General features: G+C 42.3%; 1 protein-coding gene across 11 annotated transcripts in view; it reads right to left on the bottom strand.

Moving 5' to 3' along the window:
- nfixa (nuclear factor I/Xa) overlaps positions 1-11157 on the bottom strand; it is a 113493-nt gene extending 102336 nt beyond the window's left edge. For 2 of the 11 annotated variants that reach the window (XM_055010028.1, XM_055010031.1), the window contains exons 1-2: positions 10171-11143; positions 3190-3273 (exon numbers count right to left, since the gene is read on the bottom strand). In XM_055010028.1, the coding sequence (XP_054866003.1) occupies positions 3190-3273; positions 10171-10173 (87 nt within the window). In that variant the 5' untranslated portion in view covers positions 10174-11143. Of the gene's footprint in view, positions 1-3189; positions 3274-10170 lie in introns of all 11 variants that reach the window. The other 9 variants (XM_055010029.1, XM_055010034.1, XM_055010037.1 and 6 more) reach the window with 8 other exon arrangements.
- Between the last annotated feature and the right edge of the window lie 11854 nt (positions 11158-23011).

The following is a 23011-nucleotide window of genomic DNA, read 5'->3' as shown; positions in this document are numbered from 1 at the left end:
GAATGCAGAAGCAAGCCCAAGTTTGGTCAAAAATAGAAACGAGAAAAAGTTTTCAATTTACAACTCAGATTATGCTGCGGTCTTTTGTCGTGATGGTGATGCAAAGCTTTCTGCACAACTAATTCAAGTGCCTTAAGCCGAGGAGGGCCCGTATTCTTAGTTGGACTGTGTGTTATGGTAAGTTAAACGAGTGCTGGAAATAGAGCATTTGAAACAGCTGAAACGTGTGGGCCACTTATTTGTATTTTAATGCAGTTCACAGGGTGTCACGGCTAGACATGAGGCCCAACTGTCCATTTTGCTGAGGATGCTCTTTGCTGATCAATCTGGGACAAATAGCTCTTCATCTGAAAGTTATAACCCCAATTTAGAAAATATTTACAGTGAGAATTTAAATATTGTCAATATTTCTGGGTACCTCTATGAGTTAAACTAAAGAAGTCCAAAATTATTACAGCAAGTTGTAAATTTCACTGTCTAAGACTGTAATTTACTCAGCTGTGATACCTCTTGGTTTCCTATTTCTCTCCTTTTTTAGCTAATTCCAAGTCATATTCCAGCCGACTATATACATAAATGCAAACAAAAGATACCTGAACTCGGGCAAAGTGGTCTAAACCAGTTTCATTGTGACTCCTATTGTATGGAAACGATGCACTCTGTTTCTAATCAGGCTTGGCTTTATCCTCGCCCGCTCCCTGCTCCTCAGCCTAATCAAACTCATATATGCAGGCAGAGTGCCTGCAATTATACATAAGCCCCTGCCTTGTGCATGTGTGCGCGAGTGTGTAAGCGAGAGTGTGTGTGAGAGCATTAGTGTTTGGAAGTGTGTGTGCGCCTATGTGTGAATACAATTCTGAATGTGCATATGTCTGTGTGTGTGTGTGCTGAAGTTGTGCAAAAGTGTGTTCACACATATGCGTGTGTGTGTGTGTGTGTGTGTGTGTGTGTGTGTGCAAGGGTGTGTGCGTGTGCGCAAGGGTGCGGTTTTCGGGGTTGAGGTCACCCCAGTGCTTATATGCCAAGTTTTTCAGGGGGATATGAAGCTGTGCAGCTTTACGAGACCTCAGCCTATGTAGGATACTTAGACGCTCACACCACAGACACACACATGCATATAATGTACAGTTTACACACAAGTTACATGTGTGCACACATGTACAGTATGGACACAAATGTCTGGTGGTCAAAGATACGCTGGCACAAACAACCAAAAAAAGAATTAGCCTGAGAAGAAAGAGAGAAATACTAAATAAAAGTTCAAAAAAAGTAAAGCATATTGAGGTGTAGTCTTCTTTTCCCAAAGTCTCTCCTCTTTCCAAACCACACCCCACCGCGGCACAGGCCCAAACCCCAAAGCCTTTGTGTGCTCCCTCACTTTCCCTCTTTCTCTTGCTGGCTAAAACCTTATTCTCCTCCACAGTGGTATTTTTTGGTGATGTTTTTTCTGTTTTTATAATCTTTTTGCTGTTCTTTCTCTCCTTCTGCCGTCCTCATCTCACACACATACTGTCCCTTCCGTCTGTCTGACTTTACACATCGTCTTTGTCTCTGGCTTCAGCCTGGCATTAGATGTCCATCTCAGTATTCAGCGCAGGCACTTGGCTGTAACAAACAAACTATAGCAACCACTGGAGTTACAAAACACTGGCGCTCAAGTTTTCTTTCCTCTCTCTCTCTCTCTCTCTCTCTCTCTCTCTCTCTCTCTCTCTCGATCAAACAGGCTGGTCTTAGTATCACCTATGAAAGCCCCTTCGACTGCGTGGGGATCTAGTGATTTCTTCGACTACGCTTGCCATTAGACAGCACAGGAGAAAACCATATGGTGTGTCTAAAGTTAGCATGTTGTGGTCTGTCACTGACACACGGCACTACCCATATACTTGCTGTTTACCATTGCCTGTGGCTAGGCCATTAAATATTGAAAGTGATGTAGCATACTGATACTGCCATTAGCATGCTCAATGTGTGAGACAGGTGGTTGAGGCTGTCTTTCAAAATGCTGGAAATATGTGAACGGAAAATATGTGTAACTGTACCGTTTACTACACCGTACAGTGTAAATATTGTTCGAGTAAGCTGTTTATGTGTGCTCTGGGAAGGAGCACGCCAGTCAAATGCATACAGGCATATGCAGTCAGAAAGAAATGGCTGACTGGCCGCTATGGCTAACAAGCATATTATACACAGCGTGGATCCCAGAGACTCTATGGATCTGTTTGCAATCTGAGTGCGTGCAGAGCAATGTGTTACGCCTGCTGCTTTTTATGTGTTTACTGTGTGTAATAGCTGCTCATACGTTATACTCAGACTGGTTTGGATTACTGCGTTTCTACCGCGTTTGTACTGAGCAGGAAGAAAATGTATAGATTTATTTTAGTTAGTCTGATGTCATCAGTCCTTAATTTAAGCGGAAAATACAACATGTCAGATCGCGGCACACGGGCCAAAGGAGCAGTTTTCCAGGCAGTTGAGCAGTTATCTGTAAACTCTCCCTGAAACAGAGTGTTTTAACAATTATATGAAAATGACAACATGCAGTACATGTCACACAGAAAGTGTCCTGCAAAACAAATCTTGTCTGGCATTTTACTTTGTTTTAACTGGCTTCTAACTTCAGTCCTCGACGTGAAGAAAATGTGTGCAGATTCCACAACAAAGCCAAACTTCTGCCAAGCGTAAATAATACCTTGCAAAGAATACGTGTCACCAAAAAAGCGGACATTTTTAGGAAATGTAATGTTTTTGCAGGGCACTGTTGCCACATGTCAGCACAGTCGACAGATGAATTCAGGATATCCATGAAGATATGTGAGAGAGTTTACAGGAAATGGGTATATGAGCCAGAGTGTCAACACAAAATGTGGATGTATTTCCTGAACACATTAACACCAGAAGCTCCTATTCAGAATCAGAAGATTGAACACAACAAACTTGTTAACATGTATAGTTTTCATCATGCTGAAGTCTGAGCTTGTAAAAAGATTTTTAGCAAAATGTGCTGATGAGTCCTTTGTTCTTTGAATGTCCCCCTTCTTTCAACTGTAAATAAATCTTTACAAAGTGAAAACAGAGATCATTTCTAATGGACTGGGTTTGTTGGTGTGTTCAGGAAATAAATCTTGGGATGCAAACAGTAGGATGGATATAGAGAGCTTAGAGTGTGTTTGTGTTGCTGGGTGTGTATACCCTATATGTGTCGGATACGAGGAAACATTCAGGCATCCCTGGGCCTCTAGTAGGATCGTCGTTCACCAGGTAGGTGTCAGTAGCCTGAAAAACAGAAAGATGGTTATTTAATTAAAATGTTCTCAGTTTAGTTGAACAGTGGTTTGACCACATTGTTCGCGACTCTCTTCGGAAGCCAATCTCAAATGATTTCAGCGCAAAGGTGCCAGAAATTCTAGCACCTGCTTCTCTGTATGATGTACAAATGAGAGGAATAGACTTTGCGATGAATTTTGGGATCATTAAAAACATATTAATATTTACAAAAGACAATGTCATACTGGGCTTTTGTTATTCTTAAATAAATATTAAGCAACACCAGCCCTAAGAAAATATGCAGCAAAAAGAAAACTGATTTTGAGAATTTTGGAAAATCCACAGAGACATTTGTGACCAATCATTTCCTGAAGTCACCCTGATAAAACCTGGATTTTCTTGCGTCCTCTTTGTGATGCAGCTCTAAAATTTACCTGTAATATGTGAGACGGTCTCATAACCCCTACCGGTTTCATTTCTCCACAGAAACACTTGCTTTAGAAATCCTCAGTCAGATTGTCTGTAAGTACCAGTGAGTATGCATGCATATGTGTGTAGGTGTGCATTCAGGGAGCTTCATTTGTATTCTAAGTCAAGCAGGCAGGCGGGCAGACAGGGTTCTGGCAGGGCCCGGAGCTGTGAAATAGGCTCTCCTTGCAGTTCTGCTGTTGATTGGATCAACCTATCCCACTCTACTTAGCCGAAGGGAGCCCAAATCCCACAGCCGCTGTGCCGTTCTGTGAAATCCTATTTCATTTCACAACTTTAACGGATAAAAAAGCATGCACACACGCTTGTGCCAGCCCAAGACCCCATGCCACATTTATTTAGTGAACGGGAGCAGAGAAAACACCGCGTATCTGGTTGTGAGGAAATGTTTGAATGCGCACACATATAGTCTGACCCTCTTGAAAATATAATCACCCGTACGTATATACGTTTTTTCCACACCCATGCGCTCTCGGCCTCACACACGAACACGCAGCAGCACACACACACACACACACACACACAAGCACACACCAGTGCACACGTGCATGCCACTTACGCAGGCACACAGACACAAACCCCATAATAAGAGCCAGACGTTGGCAGACCACACAGCCCTGAGTTGTGGTGAAAACAAAGGCTATTCATATCCTTCGCAATGAGAGGTCTGTACAGCTAACTCTCTTTCTCCCTCTCTCCCCCGTCTCTCCCCTCAGCTTTTATTACAGATAATCTGCACTCGCAAACCTTCCATTTTTCTGCAATTGTGCGATTTCTAATCATCTTTATTAGTCCATAAACATGTTTTTTTTAATTTTTAGTCTCTTTTTATTGCCGAGGCCCTCGACTCCTTGAGGGGGCAACACAGTGCCTATTGTTGAGTCTCAAGATGATGATGAAGCCAGGAACAGAGTGAACGAGGCCTGCTGATAAGACAGCAAAGCATTCTGGGATTGGGGCAGTAGAGTTCCTCAAATGCACACACGTACAAGCTAAACAACCCAAGAGCGCACACATGAGACAAAATGTGAGCGCTCAAAGTCTGCCAGGCCACATGTGTCTGATAATGAAATGATGCATCTGATTGGCTGCCGGTCAGAATAATGGCCTGGATCCACAGCACCTGTGCGGGGGTCCGCACCAGTGCGAGCCTGCCGACTACCAGCGAACAGACCACAATGCATCAGGTGTGCTGCAGCGTCTGTGATTGGCCGTCCTAGGCCAGAAACAGGGTCAGGTGCACGAGCAAGCCTTTCCTGATTGGTTGAGCCGAACCCAAAAAGCTGCAGGTGGGAAAGAGCTGTTTTCATTGGCTGCCACTGCCTCATTCTGCTGGTGAATGGGTGTCTGGGTGGATGGCACTGGGACAACTGGGAGTGTGTGAGGAAACATACTGACTATTTGTGAAAAATCTTTGTACATGTGTAGCTCTTCATATCCACAGAATCTCAGCCTTACCCAACCTTTAATTCTGACTTAAGGAGGAACAATATAAGGCACACAAAAAACAATTGCACTCTAACAATAGGTAATTTGCTCTCATTTCATATTAACCAACCAACAAAGAGGAATTTAAATGCCCTCTTTATGTTGTCAGCCAAAGAAACAGGTGTTGATGAACCTGAATCCCATTGTGCAACAGTGAATAACATGAAACTAATGAATAGGCTAAGCTCTGTACCTGCCACTGGGGAGGCCAGAACATACTGACTCCCTTTGTAGTAAACCCCTCAAAAAACTCCAGGCCCCCAAACACTCTCTCCTGCAGCAGTGTATGAATTATATATTGTACTATATATATAGAACATATGCCCGGCCCATATGGCCAGCCCTGAGCGAAATAATCTCAAAGCCCTCCTTAATTAACATTTTAGAGGGAAGATTCGGAGGCGGGAGATTGAGTCAGTGACCTATTTGGAGTCCATCATCGCCCAATGCAAATGTGTTAATTGAGACAGATTTTCCTGCTCCACAGATATGTGGAGTAGTGGATGCAGAGGAGGATTTTTTTTTTTGTCTGAGCCATCTGATCTAAGGTAGGGGTATAGGATCTGTTTAAAAACTGTCTCTCCACCAACAAAAGAAGACACTTCTCTTTCACTTTCTCCCTCAGTCTTCCCTTGGCTCGCTCTCTATCTGCCTCTTTCTCTCTCTGGGTATATGTGTTGATGACCATATGGCCAAATTCTTTGGAGGTGAGATCTCCGAAAACCTGCTCACACACTTGCGCATACGCTCACACATGTACTTACACACACACACCTCCACAGAGCTTTGTGTATGAAAGGCCCTGATGGTGGAATTTGTTCTCAGATGGCTCCATTTTAAAGCACATGAATGGCAGCATATCAATGATCCTCCTCTCTATCTTTCCGTCTCTCTGCATCTCACATTAGCAGTTACACATGGACACACACCACCCACACACACACACACACAAAACTTGCACCACTCAGACACACCTGGTGCAGTCCTCTACTTGTTTCCAAATGGTTTTTATTCTGGCAATCGTCGACCGCAACCATTATCAGCGCTGTCAGTCCATCTTTTTAAAAAAAACATAATTATTATCACCACCATTGTGTCTTAAACACATTTTTATCATCAGGATTTGGTGGCTGAAAATAACATTGCCAAGTTTAAGGCACAGGATAAAAATGGGGGGGATGGGGAGAGGAAAAGAGACGGTCCAGCCAACCTGCGTGAGATGGCAACCGCTTCAAAGACGCCAGGCCGCACCGGCGATCTGTTCCGTGCTGTGTGAGGAGCGTATGAAAGGCAGAAATGGCCGCCGTGTGAGTCCCTGCCAAAGCTACCTCGGGGAAAAATGTTGGAAAAATACGATTTTTCACACAGCCATCTCAGGGGGGGCTGACGAGAAAACGGGGAGTCTAAGAAAGAAGATGAGAAACTGAGGGGCTGCATTAAAAAAAAAAAAGATGGATGGATGGATGGCTGAGCAGAGTGGGGCTAATTATTTCACTCCGCTTGTGGGTCCTGAAGGTTTAGTTGGGTCAGAAGTACAGCCAAGATGCAGAGCCGAAGACTGCATTCGGCTTAATTGTGCAGTTGTGTTTTACACAATAGTAAATGGTGTGATTCTGGATAAGGTGTGCGGCACATGGTGTGAACAGTGAGTCTGTTAAGGAGGCCTGACTGCAGGAGCCAGCCGCGTAAAACTATTTCACATGACTTAAGCAAAAACCATTTGACTTATGTCAGATATTCAACTGTGTGTGCGTGTGTGAGGTTCGAATCAAAGGTGAGGTGAAACTCTGAATGCCTGCTTAATAGATGTGAAACTATGCCTGCCCTAACAAAAGGTCGTCCCGACTTCATGTAAAAAAAACAAAACAACTATCCGTTTTCCAAAATTGTTACGGTGAAACAAGTTTGAACAGAGCGCACATTGTGACTCACCCCAAGATTCACTCGGCCTGGCAACTACTGATCTTGCTAGACAGGATAGGCTATGGACTGTGGCCTGTAGATAGTACCATGCCAGCTGTAATACTGAACTTGCCGGGGCTGCAACATTTCACTGCCACACTGCTTGCACCACCTCACCCGTATATTTGGTTACCCAATGCCACTGGCACCTCTTTTCCTGCATGGATCCTCATGCAAGCTTTTTTAATGGCCAAACCACACTCAGTTAAGGTCGAGCTGCACTGGCTAAGTGCATTTAACAATGAGGTTTGGGCTGGTACAATCAGCCCTTTGTGTCACACCAGGACTGATCCATGGGGAGATTTTCTTGTGGTTATGGTTCTAATACAGCAGAGTTTACCACAAAGACTAGGAAGCATAGAGTTACATTACAGCACACACACACACACACATATATGCACACACTGTATGACTCAATAAAGCAGCATGTTGAGCTCTTTTCAAATGTCTCACCCACTTCCAACTCAACTGAAATGATACTCTAAAAATTGATGTAATAATATGGCAGGGTTCACGCCCACCTCCCAACTTGGCACCAGCAACTTTCTTGACTTTTATTTGACTGACAGATTTTGTGGTTGGCAGGTTTTTCTCTGGAACAACCACAGCGCAACCAACTGTGAAATTATAGGCCCACAATCAAAACAAAACGAGGATTGTAATATCACTGCCAGTTATAAACCATTGTCTAATGCTTCGCTTACCTGCAAAAATAAAAGACAGATAATTGGAGGGCTGACATCAGGAAACACATGCGGAGCCGCTTGAGGCCTGCTGGTGCTGCTGTGCAGGTATGACAGGGCGTCCTGGCAACTCAGGCCAACAGACGTATTTGGCAGGTGACCCCATAAAAGTTATGTAACACGGATATTTAAAACACATGAAAATATGTGTTTGCATCCTACTGATGTGACAGAATGTGTGGACAGGGTGCTCTTCATGGGTACAGGAGTTGTGAAGTTAATAAAAGTGCTCCAGCAAACCGAATAAACACTTGTCACAGACGGCATTACTGTACAAGAAGCATTTACTTAATTTAATAACACTGGACATCCTCTTCACTCTGAATTTGACTTTGTATTTGTATTGAACACTTTTGGCAAAGAGAAAATTACAATGGGCCTTTTATAATGTATTCAATCAGCATTAAACGCTCATACAAGGAGATTTCAAACCCTATTGTCCTGTACTACTTAGAATTTCTGTGTGTATTATATGTAAGTTTCTGTGTAATGTTTGCCTTTATTAGTGAGACAAATACACTGCTGTTTCAAAATTCTAGTCAAATAGTGTTTTAGTCTGTATAAGCTATTGCATTTTAATTCTAGGGACTAACTTATGTAATACAAACTTGCCAGAGGGTCACTGGGTGAGTTTTTTTGTGTGTGTTTAATAGCATTAACATGCACAAACTCCATAGAAAACTTTGATCAATAGTCTGCAAATAATTACAGGAGTATATTTGTAAAATATTGAATATTTTTTATAATCTACTCTGTAATGTTGCAACTAAAGCTGCTCATCAACACCCTTAAATATTTAACAGATTTAATAGAAATATATGTGAAATGACAAAAATACAGTTAAATTATGGCATCGCTCACTCGAATTTCTCGGCCTGATAATAAAATATCATTTAGGTCACAATTTTATGAGACCATTTTAATGCAAAAGCATTAAAAGCCGATCATTAAATGCTGATGAAACCTTTGCTACAGTTACAGAATCATTAGCTGTACACTGAGAGAAAAAAAGCAGTGATTAAAACCATGTGTTCTTCTGCAACAATAATGCAACCGTTCAAAAGAACGTGGTAATAAAATATAATATTCATGTTTCTAAATGCTGCAGGATTTAAAGAGAATCGTCATCCGATTTTAATTAAATGCAGCTGAGGTGCTCTAATTCGTGCTACTTTGCTGTATAATCACTCTCACCACTTGATCCGGGGGCACAAAGACGGTCTGTGTGTCACCTCACCTCCCCACCCCCTTGTAGTCGCTATAAAGTGTCATCAGCTACGCAAATCAAGTGCCCATTGATAAAAAGAGCAGCCGCCTTCCGAGAGAAAAGAAGCAGTCCGGTGTGCAAGGTGGAGGACGGTGCAGCAGTCGTGCGCCAAACGTTTTTTTTTTTTTTTTTTTTTTTTAAATGATTTTTACAGCTTAATAATAATCGCCATGATAATAAATATCGCCCACAGAGTGTCTATGCGTTCTGGCCTTTCAGATCTGCTCAGTCTGTGGTCGCATTTGTGTTTTATTCCGTTTGATCTGAGCAGCGCAGGAAGATCAGCCTCCACGTTGTCAGTCGGTCTCTGCAGGACCACTCAAACGCCTCTGTAAACACTTCAGCAGCACATTGTTCACGCTTCTGACAGGATACACTGATTTAAACCAGGCAAATTATTATTAAATATACATATATATATGTGAATGTGTGTGTCATATACACAGGCTGATTACTTCGGTTATGGATTTGAGGGAGAAGATTTCATGAAAATGGCACCGAGAAAAGTGCAGTTTAAAAAAAAAAACATGCAAGTTGGGCTTTAAAAAAAAGTAGAGATTTTTGTTAAAATACATTGTTGTGGGAAAATATCTGTCACTGAGCGCAAGTTATGAAATGTTTTTTAAAGTTTGGTCATTCAGTGTGAATTTAGATGCTCTGCAATGATCAGAATTGGCAGGCAAAGCAGGTGGTTACTTTTACGCATAACGCACGCCTATTCTCTCTCTCTGTTACACACACTCACAGACACATACACAGGTGTGTCGTAGTCATCTGTGGCCTTACTTGAAGCCAAACGTATCTCCAATAACGTCCTATCATTCACAAAGAAATTCAAGAGCTCAAACAAGTGCAGGAATGCAGTTAAACAAAATCGGCGTTTTGTTTATTTTCAGTCCTATAGACTTTACCCTATAGACCCAACAGAAGGGAACTATTGAGTTACACAGCACGTACCATTATAGCGTGGGGAGATCTGCCAACCCTCTCAATGCCCCATTTTCCTTTAAAAGTTCAGCTTCCAAAAAAGTGAGAGAGGGAGTGAAAGCTGAGGGAGGAAGACTTGGTCTCTTCGCTGTTGCCGGAAGCAAAAAAAGGTCCTTTAAACAAGTCGGCCTTAGGCCCAGCTAGAAAAAAACACTCTCTTTCAAAAGTGGGTCCACTCTGCAAGAGATAGGAGGAAAAAGAGGACAGCGGCTCTGAGCTCTCCGTCTACCGCTGCTTGGCGTCAGATGCGCCCATGTCCAGCGAGAAAGAAGTCGGGGAGACGTCTGCGTCAAAGTCCCGAGGTGCGTCCTTCAGCCGCCAAACTTGTCCAGCAGATTGGGAGACGCTCAAAAGCTCCCCCGAAATAATATTAATAACGCGTTCAAATTAACGGACGGCAGAGGTGATGCAAAGTAAGTTGTGTTTATATTCTTTTTTTCTCTCTCGTGTGCAGCCTTTTTGCAGTCGAGCAGCTTCTGTTTCCAAAACGTGTCCAAAAGCAGCTGTCTCCTACGCCGCGCGTCCGATCTGTTTTACCCTCGTATCTTTCTCTCTCTCTCTCTCCTCTCTCTTGTTCCAAACACACACAAACACGCGCAAGCACGCACACGCCGAGTTACACACAAAACGGGGGGACACCCCTGGTCCCTCGCCGCCGCCTCCTCCTCAAAAGCTGACGAGATGAAAGAGCAGCTTGCAGTTTTCTCCGCTTCTTCAAAAATCGCCACCACCTCGCCGACGGCTGCAGAATGCCTGCACAGCGACACGTTGTCGGTCCGCGAAGCTGCTTCTCTTTTTTTTCAGCGGCGGCTCCGGATGCCTCGGTGCGTAAAATGGAAGCTCTCCGTGCGCTCCGGCAGCGAACTCGCCTTCACTTCCCTCTCTCTGTCGATAAAAAAAGACCAGCCACTAAACAGCTCACCTCACCAGCATGTGCCCTGTTTACACACACATACACACCAAAAAATAGACGGGGAATTAGGGCAGTTGTTTACAGTGCAGGAGGCGGTGGGGGGGCCGGTGCTTCAGGCGGCAGCAGCAGCGTCGAACTGGTGAATTATTAGGTGAATTATTAATAACGCGAGCGGTGTGCAGTCTGTCGCGGAGAGAGCGCAGCGGCCAGGGGAGCAGCTGGGGCTTTAGGAGCATTAGGAGGACCAGGGGCTAAATCACGGACTGCCGGGATTAGGGCTGCACTGGCTCCTACCTACCTACCGCCTACTGAAGCTTTCACAGTGGCACCGTGGGCACCGAGCAGGAGCTGCACCGAGTTGTGATTTCCGTGTTTTGTTTTTTTTTTAAGATCACAACCTGAAACAAGAAACAGGCACCCAGAAGGTCGTTAAGTTCTGGTAGGGGAAATGGGGACACACAGCAACACATGGAGTCTTTAGTCAGGTGTCACTGAATCCCCTAACAAGAAGTAAAAGGGCTTTAACTTTGAAAGTAGTTTCATTTTTAAGATTGCAGAATTACGAAACACCTGTCAGGTTGATTATATTCAGTTAGAAAATGTGTCTGAGATGTTCCAGAGTTCAGCCACAAAAGGTCTGATTTTGGAGAAATGAGCCCAGAACACATAAAAAGAGATTTAAAAATAAAATAAAACAAAAAATGGTCAAAGTTTGAAAGACTTTAATGCCAAATGCATCAAATCAGCCACAAAAGACAGACAGAAACAATAAAACGCATGTCATTATTAGGAAATAAAGTTAAAGGAACAAAGAGGTTATTTAAGGAACATGTGGAAGTGCTGGAGTGAAGAATTGTGACAGGAATGAATGTGGCCAGGAGCACTTGTAGGGACACCATGGAGCCCCAAAAGGACATGGCACAAAGAAAACTGTCTTCAAATATATATAAACGGAAGAAAAACTCAGGAAAATACTGCAACATTTTTAGAAAACACGTTGAAATAATAATAATGATGTGTATATATATATTTAAAACTGTTATGCAGCTATTGACCCTGAACTTCAAGGCTGTTCACGTTTAAAAATGCACTTTTTTCTTGTTTCATACTAAAGCTTTAGGCTTTGCTAAACAATTATAAACGACTGGTTGAAACAATGGCTAATAGTAATAATAATAATAATTTCTTTTCTGAGGATCATTGCTGCTTATCGTCAGGATAAATCAGCACTGAGCTCATTTCTGCCTGATAAATGTGCTTCTTCTCAGCTGTGCGTGTGTCGTTATCCTGCTCCTTCCAGTCTAATGACATTCCTCCAACATGACGGTTTATTAATTATTAACTGTTGACCTCCCCACACATTTGGCCACATGAATTAATAATCTCTAAATGAATTTGTTTTTGTTTTTACCCTACTTTTGATTATTCAGTTTAACACGAAAATGCGCCTGTATGGTGGGATTGTTGTTCTCATTATTTATATTTTTGGCATTGTAGAGTTGGATTTTTTTTTTAAAATTGTGATTTTACAAACATAGGCCCCTGTTGCCTATTTACGCAACAGTTGAGCTATCATAAATGTGCCTTTTTTGGGGGTTAATATTATAGTTTTAATGTTTTTTTTAAACACTGAGGTCAACAAAAACTCCTCAATTTAAACCAGATTGTGTTAATTAGACTAAAAACAAAAAGAGTCAGCTTGATTGTGCCGATTAGCATCGTGTAGTTCGATATATTTACGTCTATATATTATATTTTTGCCTGTATTATTTGCATATTATCTAATAACGATTAAATAATCATTTGATTATGTTATTTCTACATTATTGACAACGTGAAAAAGTCTTTCTAGACCAAAGACATTTATCTGAAACAACTTCACTATATAAATTAGCATGTTTGGGTAATGGTGTTATAATTTATTATTTATTATTTGAGCTCTGCTCATTTGCTGGGACGTGAAGCAAACTAGATGTAGCTGTGGAGGCGAGTTAACAGCGTTGGCAAGTTATGATAATAATAATGCTGAGATGATGAAAGGCTGAACATGGATTAAAACAAATTAGTGGACGAAATTAACTACAGCGTGATCTTAAAAGACAATAATATTAACGCAACAATAATAATACCAACAACAATAATACTAGTAAGAATAGCTGTAATTATTATTATTATTATTATTATTATTATTATTATTATTATTATTACGAATGCAGATTTATTCATTGATCTGTCTACTAATCACACTTTATACTATGACCTCTCTAAATTATTTCCCCCCTCGTTTTGTTTGAAAATTAATTCTGATATCTCTTCTCTCTTTTCCTGTTTTTTCCCCCTTTTTTTCTTTTTACAGATGCTGGTGACTCGCTCATGCCCGTCGGCCTGTTTGGAGAATGACCAGTTGATTGGAAAAACACCAAAAAAATGTGCCTCTAAACCCCAAATAATCCCACGACACGATTTTTTTCTTAACCCTTAATTAATATACAAATAACAGTTCGACCACTATGTGCTCACGCCGACCCACTGCAGGCCAAAAGTAGCAGAAGGCCAAACGAAACCTTCCGCAAGTTCCAGGTAACAAATCTGTTTCCTTCACCACCCGCAGAAAATCGATAAAAACGAACAAACCTGTTAACGAAACGAAAAGTAAAAATCCGCACAGCTTTGTTTTCTAGTTGCTCAGCGTGCAAACGAAATAGAAACATTTATTAGAATAACATCCTGACGCTCAGGTGTTTTATCACAGAGCCAGGTGTTTATTTCAGCAACTAAAAGCTCATTTACGAACGGCCCACAGGCATCTAAATTGCAGGAAAACGATATACAAACAACCCAGTTCTGAAAAATGAAAAATAAACTACAAGAAAAAAATACCTGAAAACAGAACGTCTGTGGGAAATAAAAAGATTTTTTCAAAACCACAGTCCGGCGATTTTGAAATAGTCCATTTGAGTTTATTCATTCAAGTTAAAATCTCGTCTTTTTTATCCCTGTAATTAAAGCACGATCATAATAAAATTTAAAACACACAGTAAAACCGTGTTACTATTGAAGTGTGGAAAAATCCCTGTTAAGATGTTTTATAATAATAAAGAGAAAAAATAGCAGTTCCTTCTGCATCGCAAAATAACGTTTGAAATTCGCTCATTAAAAATCGGAATCATAAACGCGACATAAAGGAAACCTACTCGTGTTTGTCTATTAATGTAGCTGAAATAATAATTCGTCCTCCCTCCTCCTGATGCTGATACACCATATGTTTATTGCAGTTGACCTCGTTTCAACAATTCCCATGTTTTTCTTACAATGCTGCTGAAAAAAAAGGAGGCTGAATCTAAAACTGGTTTCTAGCATTGAAAACACACAACTATTTAGTGGAGAACACAATAATAATACTAGTAAAAATGCTGTTTTTAAACTCTTGAAACTAAAAAAATATCCCCCACAGAAAGGCTAATGCACTTCCCCTCATGTTACTTGGAAGAAAAAACACAAAATGTTTAAAAATAACAAACCAATATTCAGATGATTTGTTCCAAAAAGTTGCAAAACAAACTGCAGGTCATTTTCTGGCTTGCACTGGTCCTAATCATGCAACTTATAAGCGTCAATTAGGCTGAGCTTTGGGTTAATGAAAGCTCTGAGCGGTGAGTTTCACCACAGCCCCCTAAACCAGCCATTACTGCCGACCACAGAGGCTCTGATAGCACGCTGTTTTAAGAGCCAGCATTATGTGGGCAATAAGTTCCCTAAACCTCAGTGTGTGGAAAAGGAGGGCACATTGTGGGATCAGGAAAGCAAAGTTCAGACAACAAGCAAAGACTTTTTCTAAGTCTGAGATGTTTGTCTGTAAGCCCGGAAAATTAAATAAGGGGAATTCTTCTTTTTTTTTTTTGTATATATTTTATTCCAAACGACAAGTTTTACATCAGAGCCTGGACTGTAACTGCAAGCCGTGATTGACATGTGGAAGCTAATGATCAGAGGGAAAACTAATGCTATGAATTAGACACAGAGCTGCTCAGTGGATGGCAGGGAGGTAGTGTAAATAGTCACTCATCAGTGATGGACTTGGTGTCATTACATGTTTACAAGATTAGGAAAGCGAAGGAACGAGACACAAATTAGAAACTTCAATCAACAGGTACGTGTTTTATCAAAGAAACCAGTACAAGAGCATTTATTTAATTATTTTTTGAGCTGATGGCGAGGAAAAAAATCACATTTTTGAGCAATTCAGAAATCAACCCAGCAAGTGCATTACACAAAATCTCAGAAAAAAGTTGTATATTACACACAAAAAATTACAATAAACTGAATTGATATAAATCAAGCAAAAGAATGAATCACCAAACACCTCCTTACTAATCACAGTATTAATCATAAATGAACAAGAAAAAAATTTATGAAAAGGGCAACTCACATCTCCAGCAAATTTAGTAACACAATCAGAATCAGGGAGCAAACTCACACATCCCAACTACAAAAGGTCAATCAATCAAATATATGAAACACAGAAAAAGGAAAAAAAAAAATAGCCACACTGGAGAAGGAAACAATTACATTTGACCATGAAGCCACATTCTAGATTTATAAAAGTGGCCGTGGTATATTTAGAAAAGTAGACCGCACAGCTACAAAGTGCAACAGACAAATATAAACCAAAGGCCTCAGTCCTGCTCCTATTAAACACTGACTCTCACCTGACATCTCCTCCCTGCCTGCTGCTCTCACTGCCCTCTGCTGCAGTGAAGCTCAATTCAATTCTCACTTATACAAAAAAAAAAAAAAATCCCCAGTACCAAGATCATACATCAAACTCAGCGGAACTATTATTTTTCCCTCTCTGCAATTCTTCACTCCCCGCTGAAAGAAGTGTCCCAGAGAAATTCTGCAGCTCCATGCGTAGAGAGCAATAAGCGGTGGAAAGGAGAAGGGGAAAAAACAAGGCTCTTTTTGTCTGCGACGGCCGAGGTTTTTTATCCCCGCATTGCAGAGTGTTGTCTAGCATTACAAATCTCAGCCCCGGCCTGGATGGACACGGGAGGGCTCTGCTGCTGGCCCTGCTCACACCGTCTGCATCCTTTACGCTCTGCCATGCAAATAAACCCAAAATAAGAGAGCAGCTGAAGGGAAAGAGCAGTGGAGATGGAGGGTTGTTGAAGAAAAAAAGAGAGAAAAAAAAGAAGAAAAAGACGATGGACGGAAGGGAAAATCAGGGGAAGAATGAAGGATGGGATAGCTGGAGGGAAGAAATAGTGAAATGTATGTGGCAAGTAAGGAAGGAAAGGGAGGAAATAGTTAGTTTCAAGTAGTTGCATAGGGACAAAAAGGAGAGTAAGTCTCTGTGTGCAGAGAGAAAGACAGAAAAAGAGCGGGTCCTAACCGGCCATTGGAGGGGTGAGGAATGCCCGGCCCTGGCACCAGAGAATGGGATGGAGGGTGGAGTATGTTCACATTGCTGCTGCCAGCTGAGCACATTCCCACTACAGAGTCATGGAGACTTTTTAACCTACAGATTTTGAAGGAGCAGCTTCCCTCACGAGAGTTTTCCCCACTGGGGCACAGTAACATGGCTCTAACTATGATTTAGTTCAGTAAACGCTGCAGGAAAAAGGCTTCTAAGATGACAGAAAGGTGCATTGAAATCATCTACTGGCAGACATGTGGAATGAAGATTATTTTTAGCAGTTTTTGTTTTGTTTGAATTTTAAAGTCGACAGCAAAGATTGAGAAGAAGTTTGGCAAGATGGACCACAAAGATCCCAATGTGGGACTCGACTTAGAGACAGTGTGACTGTGGTATGTGTCTCAGACCGCAGCACAATTTATGTTTTTATTATAGGCTGTAACATTCTCCTTTAGAAAGAATGAGCCCCATTACAAACATGGAAATGCATTTAAGTAAGACCGGAGCACAAAATTATATACATTATATGATACGAGGTGGTCATCTATCGTCCATTTTCTTTAACTGCATTTCTACTCAAGGAAAACTACAAAAATTCCCTTATTTATAAAATTACTGACTAACTTTAATTCAGTTCAAAACTTTATCTGTGGAGGCTGTTTGAGGCAAGTGCATCAGCAAATGCAAGTAAAAAAAAAAAAAAGAAAAGAAATCTCACTAATTAAAACAATCTAAAAATACAAAACGCAATCAAATAATAGAGTTAAAAATACAATATCGGCAGTGACAAACCCATAGCTGGGCACTACCTCAAAAGGCACATATTGCCCAAAAAGTGTGCCTTTGTTAAGCTATATATACGAGGAGGAACTTGATGTGCTGTTACACCACAATAGTGCACGTCTTACAGCTTCTGGAACAAAACCAGGTTTTCTTGTGTTTTATGTACGGACCGTGTATAATACAATCCTGCGTTCTTCAGAGGTAGTAACAGAGGACGTGTGTGTGGTCACTGTGAATCTGAGGATATGTTCGGTGTTAGGCTGAGCGAGGGATCTCTGACAGCGTTTGTCTGACAACGTGAGAAAAAATATTCCCTCTTGTTTGCCATGAAACCAATTCATTTGCATTGGAGCAAATTATAACTCCCAGTAACTGCGGATATTTACTCAGTTAAACAAAATGCTTGAGTATTTCCTTTTATTAGACTTTTAAATTCTTCCTCACAACATTTCAGAGGTAAATTTTCTACTTTTCACTCCACCACATTTAGTCAACAGGTGCTTTGGTGATAAAAAGTAACATAAAGTGGGAATATCTTCCAACATTTGTTACAAATTATGAAGTAAAAATGTTCATAAAGTAATTAAAATAGTTGCAGCTTTAAATGCAACCTCTACACCAATGCATGTGTATAAAAAATGTAGTATTATACAACAATATGTGATATTTGGCAATAATCTAATTTTGTATATAAATCTTTAGTATTTTTACGTATGTATGCTTTTGAATGCTTTTTAATATAGTCTTATAACTATTATTAAACTACTTCTGCTAAAGTTAAGGATATGAATACTTATTTCACCACTTATGGTGTATTTAGTGTCATATATGACTTGACTGTTTTGTCTCACTGCACATTTGACACTAATAGGTCAACGGCAAAGGTTACGACCTTACGACCTGGAGTAAAACGTCAGGAGGTGACATGAAGGGCGTGATAAGCAGTTTGACTATCTGAAGAGACACCTCACCTTTCCAAGAATTTTCAGAGATGAGCGTAGCGTGTGCGTAAGTGTCAGTGCGTTGGTTTATCAAAGACTGACACCATATAGGCTCAGCTTTGATAGCACACCAGGCCCACTCACAGAGTTCCACTGATAAAACATGGACACGGAATCGCTTGTGTGAGCAAAAATTACATCGCTGAAGTGATATTATTGTTATTATTTTTATTACTTAGGAGTGAAAATTATTTGGTTACTAGAGAAGATGATTGACAGAGCTGTTTTTCAAGCCAAAAAGTGAAAAACATTTGTCAATTCCAGTTTATTCATTGTCAAAATTTGCCACTTTTCTTCATCATACTCGAATATTTTGGGGGTTTGGGCTGTTTTTTGAGCAAAACAAGCAAGTTAAACATATTAATTTGGATTCTGAGGCATTAAATTGTCTAATGAAGTAAATAATGCTCGGATTAATCATTAGTGGAAATAATTAGATCATTATTCCAACTTTTTTCAAGGCGGAGCAAAATATCAAACACACCAACTTACCCTCAAGGACACAATGACACTCTGTGCTTGTGTGAAAGTGTGTCTGTGTGTGTTCACATGCCTCTGAAGCAGGCAGATACTCCTCTTTGTGCTATAAACAGTTAGCAAACGTGACCTGATGTGAGGTCACCTAACAGGCAAAATGCACACAGACTTGTCATTGTGTCTCTGAGTCTCCTCCCATCCTGCGAGGGATGGACGGCTTCGGCACCGAGTGGATTTGTTCTGGGCCGGGCAGGTCAGCGGCAGGCGCGGTGTAAAAGTTAGTTAGTTTTATGTTTGTGTGAAGAGGAGAAGGGCAGCTGAATGGAGGTTGTGTGAGTGTGTGTGTGTGTGTGTGTGTGTGTGTGTGTGTGCTCCCCCAGGAGAAAAGAGGACTCCTAATCTGTTTTCCTGGCTCTTCTTTAAAGGGAGAGCAAGACACACTAGAGGCTCCCTCTGATCTGCTGCCCCATCCATCCCTCACTTTCTCTCTCCTCCATCTCTCCTTTCCTCGCTTCCATCATCTGTCTCTCGTTCCCTCTGCTTTTAGCCCTCGTTTTCTCGGCCCCCCGTCCCTATGCTCTCTCATCTGTTGTGTTGGCCCGCTCTGGTCTTTGTATGGCGACAGCCCCCATCTCCAGATACTGCCTAAGAGCTCTGATTCCACTTAATCACTCAGTTTTTTATTAGTTTTCCCTCGCAGGGTATTTTGTGTTCTGAATTGCGTTTATCTATTATGCTGTTTCAGATTTATTGCTTTAGGAGGCAGACTGTGTGGCACACTACCCACCAATACGGTACACGATGCTGTGATCTCTCTACGTCTGCCCCTCTTTATGCCTGTCTGCTTTCATCCCTTCAAAATTAAATGAACAAATACACAAGTAGAGTGCTGTGCCACAACTCTTCTCGCACTTTTTTCGTATACTTTTTTATTAGTTTTCTTATATTGGGCGTCTCAGGGTCTCAACTGCATTTATTTAGCATGCAGTAAAGACCACAGGGGAAGAGTATGTGGCACCAGTTTCTCGGATGGTACTCTACGCTCACATCCATCTGTCCTGGCATCTTTTGTGCCTCGCTGCTTTACTTTTCCAATTTCGGAATAAAAAAGAAAGTCACAGGTATGGCTTTCTCTGTGAGCGCAGATGTTGGACTTTGAATGAATTTTCAGTAATTTGCAGGATATTTAAAGTGGCTTAGTTGTGACTGTGGCACCTTTAAATCACACTGGGTTCCAAGAAGGAAAAAATATACTGTTTGTTATTCCTTCATTAACTGAGCGCTATGGAGACATTTTAGCAAACAAACGCTGATACTCGAGGTCATTTTGTTGCCACGGCTTTGCGCTGCGGCCTGAACTGCTTATTTCTACATAATTAGGAGACATGGCATGCATACTCAAAATATTTTGCCCCAAAATGGCGGCACACCATCCTGGCCCTCCATTTTGTTCTGTCACTGGATCGAGTCTGGATCCTGCACCTGACTTCTTGGACCAGTGTTTGCATTTGAAAATACCCTCTCTCTATGCCCCGCTGTTACCATGCAGCCCTCCTCTGGTCATTGGACACCACAAGTGCCGTTAACCTCCCGCACCAATAGGAAGAACCTTGTGGACTGACGTTCCCTCCTTCTCCATTCTGCTTCCAAGGGCTTCCTGTGACCGGGGGGGGAAACATGGGCACTGGCCATCACCTCGACCAAATCCAGAACCAAATGAGAAGGAGAGAGACTCGCAGAAATGGCCAGAATAGGGGGAAACAAGAACAGAAACACTGAGGTAGCCAATAAAAAATTATGATTATACATTGATAAATGGGACAAAGCAACGAAAAAAAAACAAAATACGGTGACCATGTAGACAACGATAGCTCCTATTTAGGTTGGAAAAAAAGAAAAAAAAATATTAATATTCATGACCTCGTCCCTTCCGTCCAAATTCAGCACCCTCCCTCCCTCCCTCCCTCCCTGTCCCACTCAAATCCTCCCTCCTCCTCACTTCCTCTCCCCTCCGTTGGGTGGCAACACTTGGTAGGGCACATGGTGAGACAGCTGTTGCAGGGCAACATGGGCATCTGTGGTGCTACGTAGAGGAGACGCGATATTATGGGGGGTGAGGCGGGGGTATCTGTAGGGGGTGCAGACGGCAACAAGAGAGCGAGATCGTACTCCGTCCCGGCCCTGTGTGCATATGTGTTTGGGTTTGTGTACTGAAGTTACAGGGGTTATTACTGGACCTATGGGAGAGGATGGAGAGGTGTTTTATGGTCAGAAAAGAGGAAAAAAAGAGGAAGGAAAAATCTATTTTTTCTTTTTCTTCCGTGCCAAGCTGTGGCCGAAAAATAGCACCTGTCCTTCGAGCTATGACAGAGACGACATTAGCATAAGAACACAGGGATGGACTGCTCCAAGATTGGAGTTGGTGTCTTCAGCACCCAAACACACGCACGCACGCACGCACGCACGCACGCACGCACGCACGCACGCACACACACACACACACACACACACACACACACACGCACACACACACACACAGGCGTCCGTCTGCATTTTACTCCATCTTTCTCACACAAACCCACAGACTACACCCTCCTCCCTCTGCACCTTCCTCTTCAGAGGGAATGGGCGTTTTCCCAGGGTTATTATCACATGCCAGGTGCCCTCCCCTCCCGTCACAAACACACACTCATGTACCTCACCCCCACATCCACTCCCCCCCACCACCACAACTCCCATCCTCTCTCCCAGCACCTACCACACACCCTTGCCATTTCTCTCTCCCCCAAAGCGCCAGCGCAGCCCCACCTCGCCGTGCCAAAGTGGGCAGCCTCTGCCTTGGCGTTGCCTGGGCCTTCTGGTGCCCTAGATAGCTGTGTGAGAGTGTGTGTGTGTGTGTGTTGTGTGTTTGTGAGCACTGGCCCAGCTCTTTGCGGACACAGCCAGCCCTTTAAACTGTGTCAAGGCTCCAGATGCTGGGAGAGACTGGGATTAACGCAGGCGTTTGTATTCAGACACATACGCACAGACGCACACAAAATATTCTCCAGGCCCATATATTGCATCATACTTCACATGCTTTGTCTTACATGTTTTGAAAAAAAGCCTGAGTTATTCTTACAAAAGGAGAGAAAATGTAAAAAAGACAAAGAAAAGAACTTGCTTCATTTCTTTTTCTTTAATGCAAGGAAATTCACGTTTAAAGCAGCACTATCTCCAACACCGGAAACTCTGACCGTAACAAAATGCTGGATCACACACAGAAATATATGAGGATACAAAGGTATCAGAGATCCTATGGCGAACCAACAGACCCTGGCAGTACTCTGAGACGACGCACTGATGCCAACGCAGCACCTCAGAGAGTGGATTTGGATTAGACAGACACAGAAAAGGACCTCGGAGACCTGACATACACACACACCCCAGTGTCCGTACACTAGCCCTTTAGCAGCATGCCACTACCCCGAGGGCACGAATGCACACACACGCATACATACACAAATATGCAAAGACACACACGAATACCAATCAAGTGTCCACCTACTGTTTCTTTAGTGGCATGCCACTGCCCTTAGGGTATGCAGATTTGCACACATGCACACCAGTACGTTCACACAAACACACACCAGCGTGCACATTCCACTAGTGACATCACTGCAACTGAGTGCAGCTAATAGGACCGAAGTGATGTGAATGATGGTGAACTCGCACAGTCGTCCCTCAAACTAGCAAAGACTACAAACTACTAATTACAAGTATGCAAGCATGTGTGTCTAAACGTGTGAAAAAAGTGAGAGTGAGAGAATGTATTCTTCCAGTGTTCAGTGTCGCTCTATGTGTGTCTTGCTGAGCAGTAGTTATGGTGCCAGTTATGGAGTGTTTGCCATAGCAGGGAGCTGCCTTGGCACCGTGCCCTAATTTAGGGGAATTAAAAAGCACTAGACAGGCCCCTTTGTGGCACCGTGCGCCCGCTTTAATCTCCCCACGCCTCAGCGGGCACCCACAGCACCAGGAGTTGGCGCCGTGCCCACATGACCCTCAGGCAATATGGAAATCGCCACCAAAAATCCTAACTAAGCGCCGAGCCCTGCCCTGGTGCACAGTGTACACAGTGCACACAGACATGCGCAAAGTGATGCTATCACACACACACACACACACAGTGCAAGAAGGACAACACCCAGTTCACAATGGTGCTTTGCACACACATACTCACAC

This window comes from Amphiprion ocellaris, chromosome 4, assembly GCF_022539595.1.
Source record: "Amphiprion ocellaris isolate individual 3 ecotype Okinawa chromosome 4, ASM2253959v1, whole genome shotgun sequence".
NCBI classification, from domain to species: domain Eukaryota; kingdom Metazoa; phylum Chordata; class Actinopteri; family Pomacentridae; genus Amphiprion; species Amphiprion ocellaris.
This window is presented reverse-complemented; position numbering and strand designations above follow the sequence as displayed.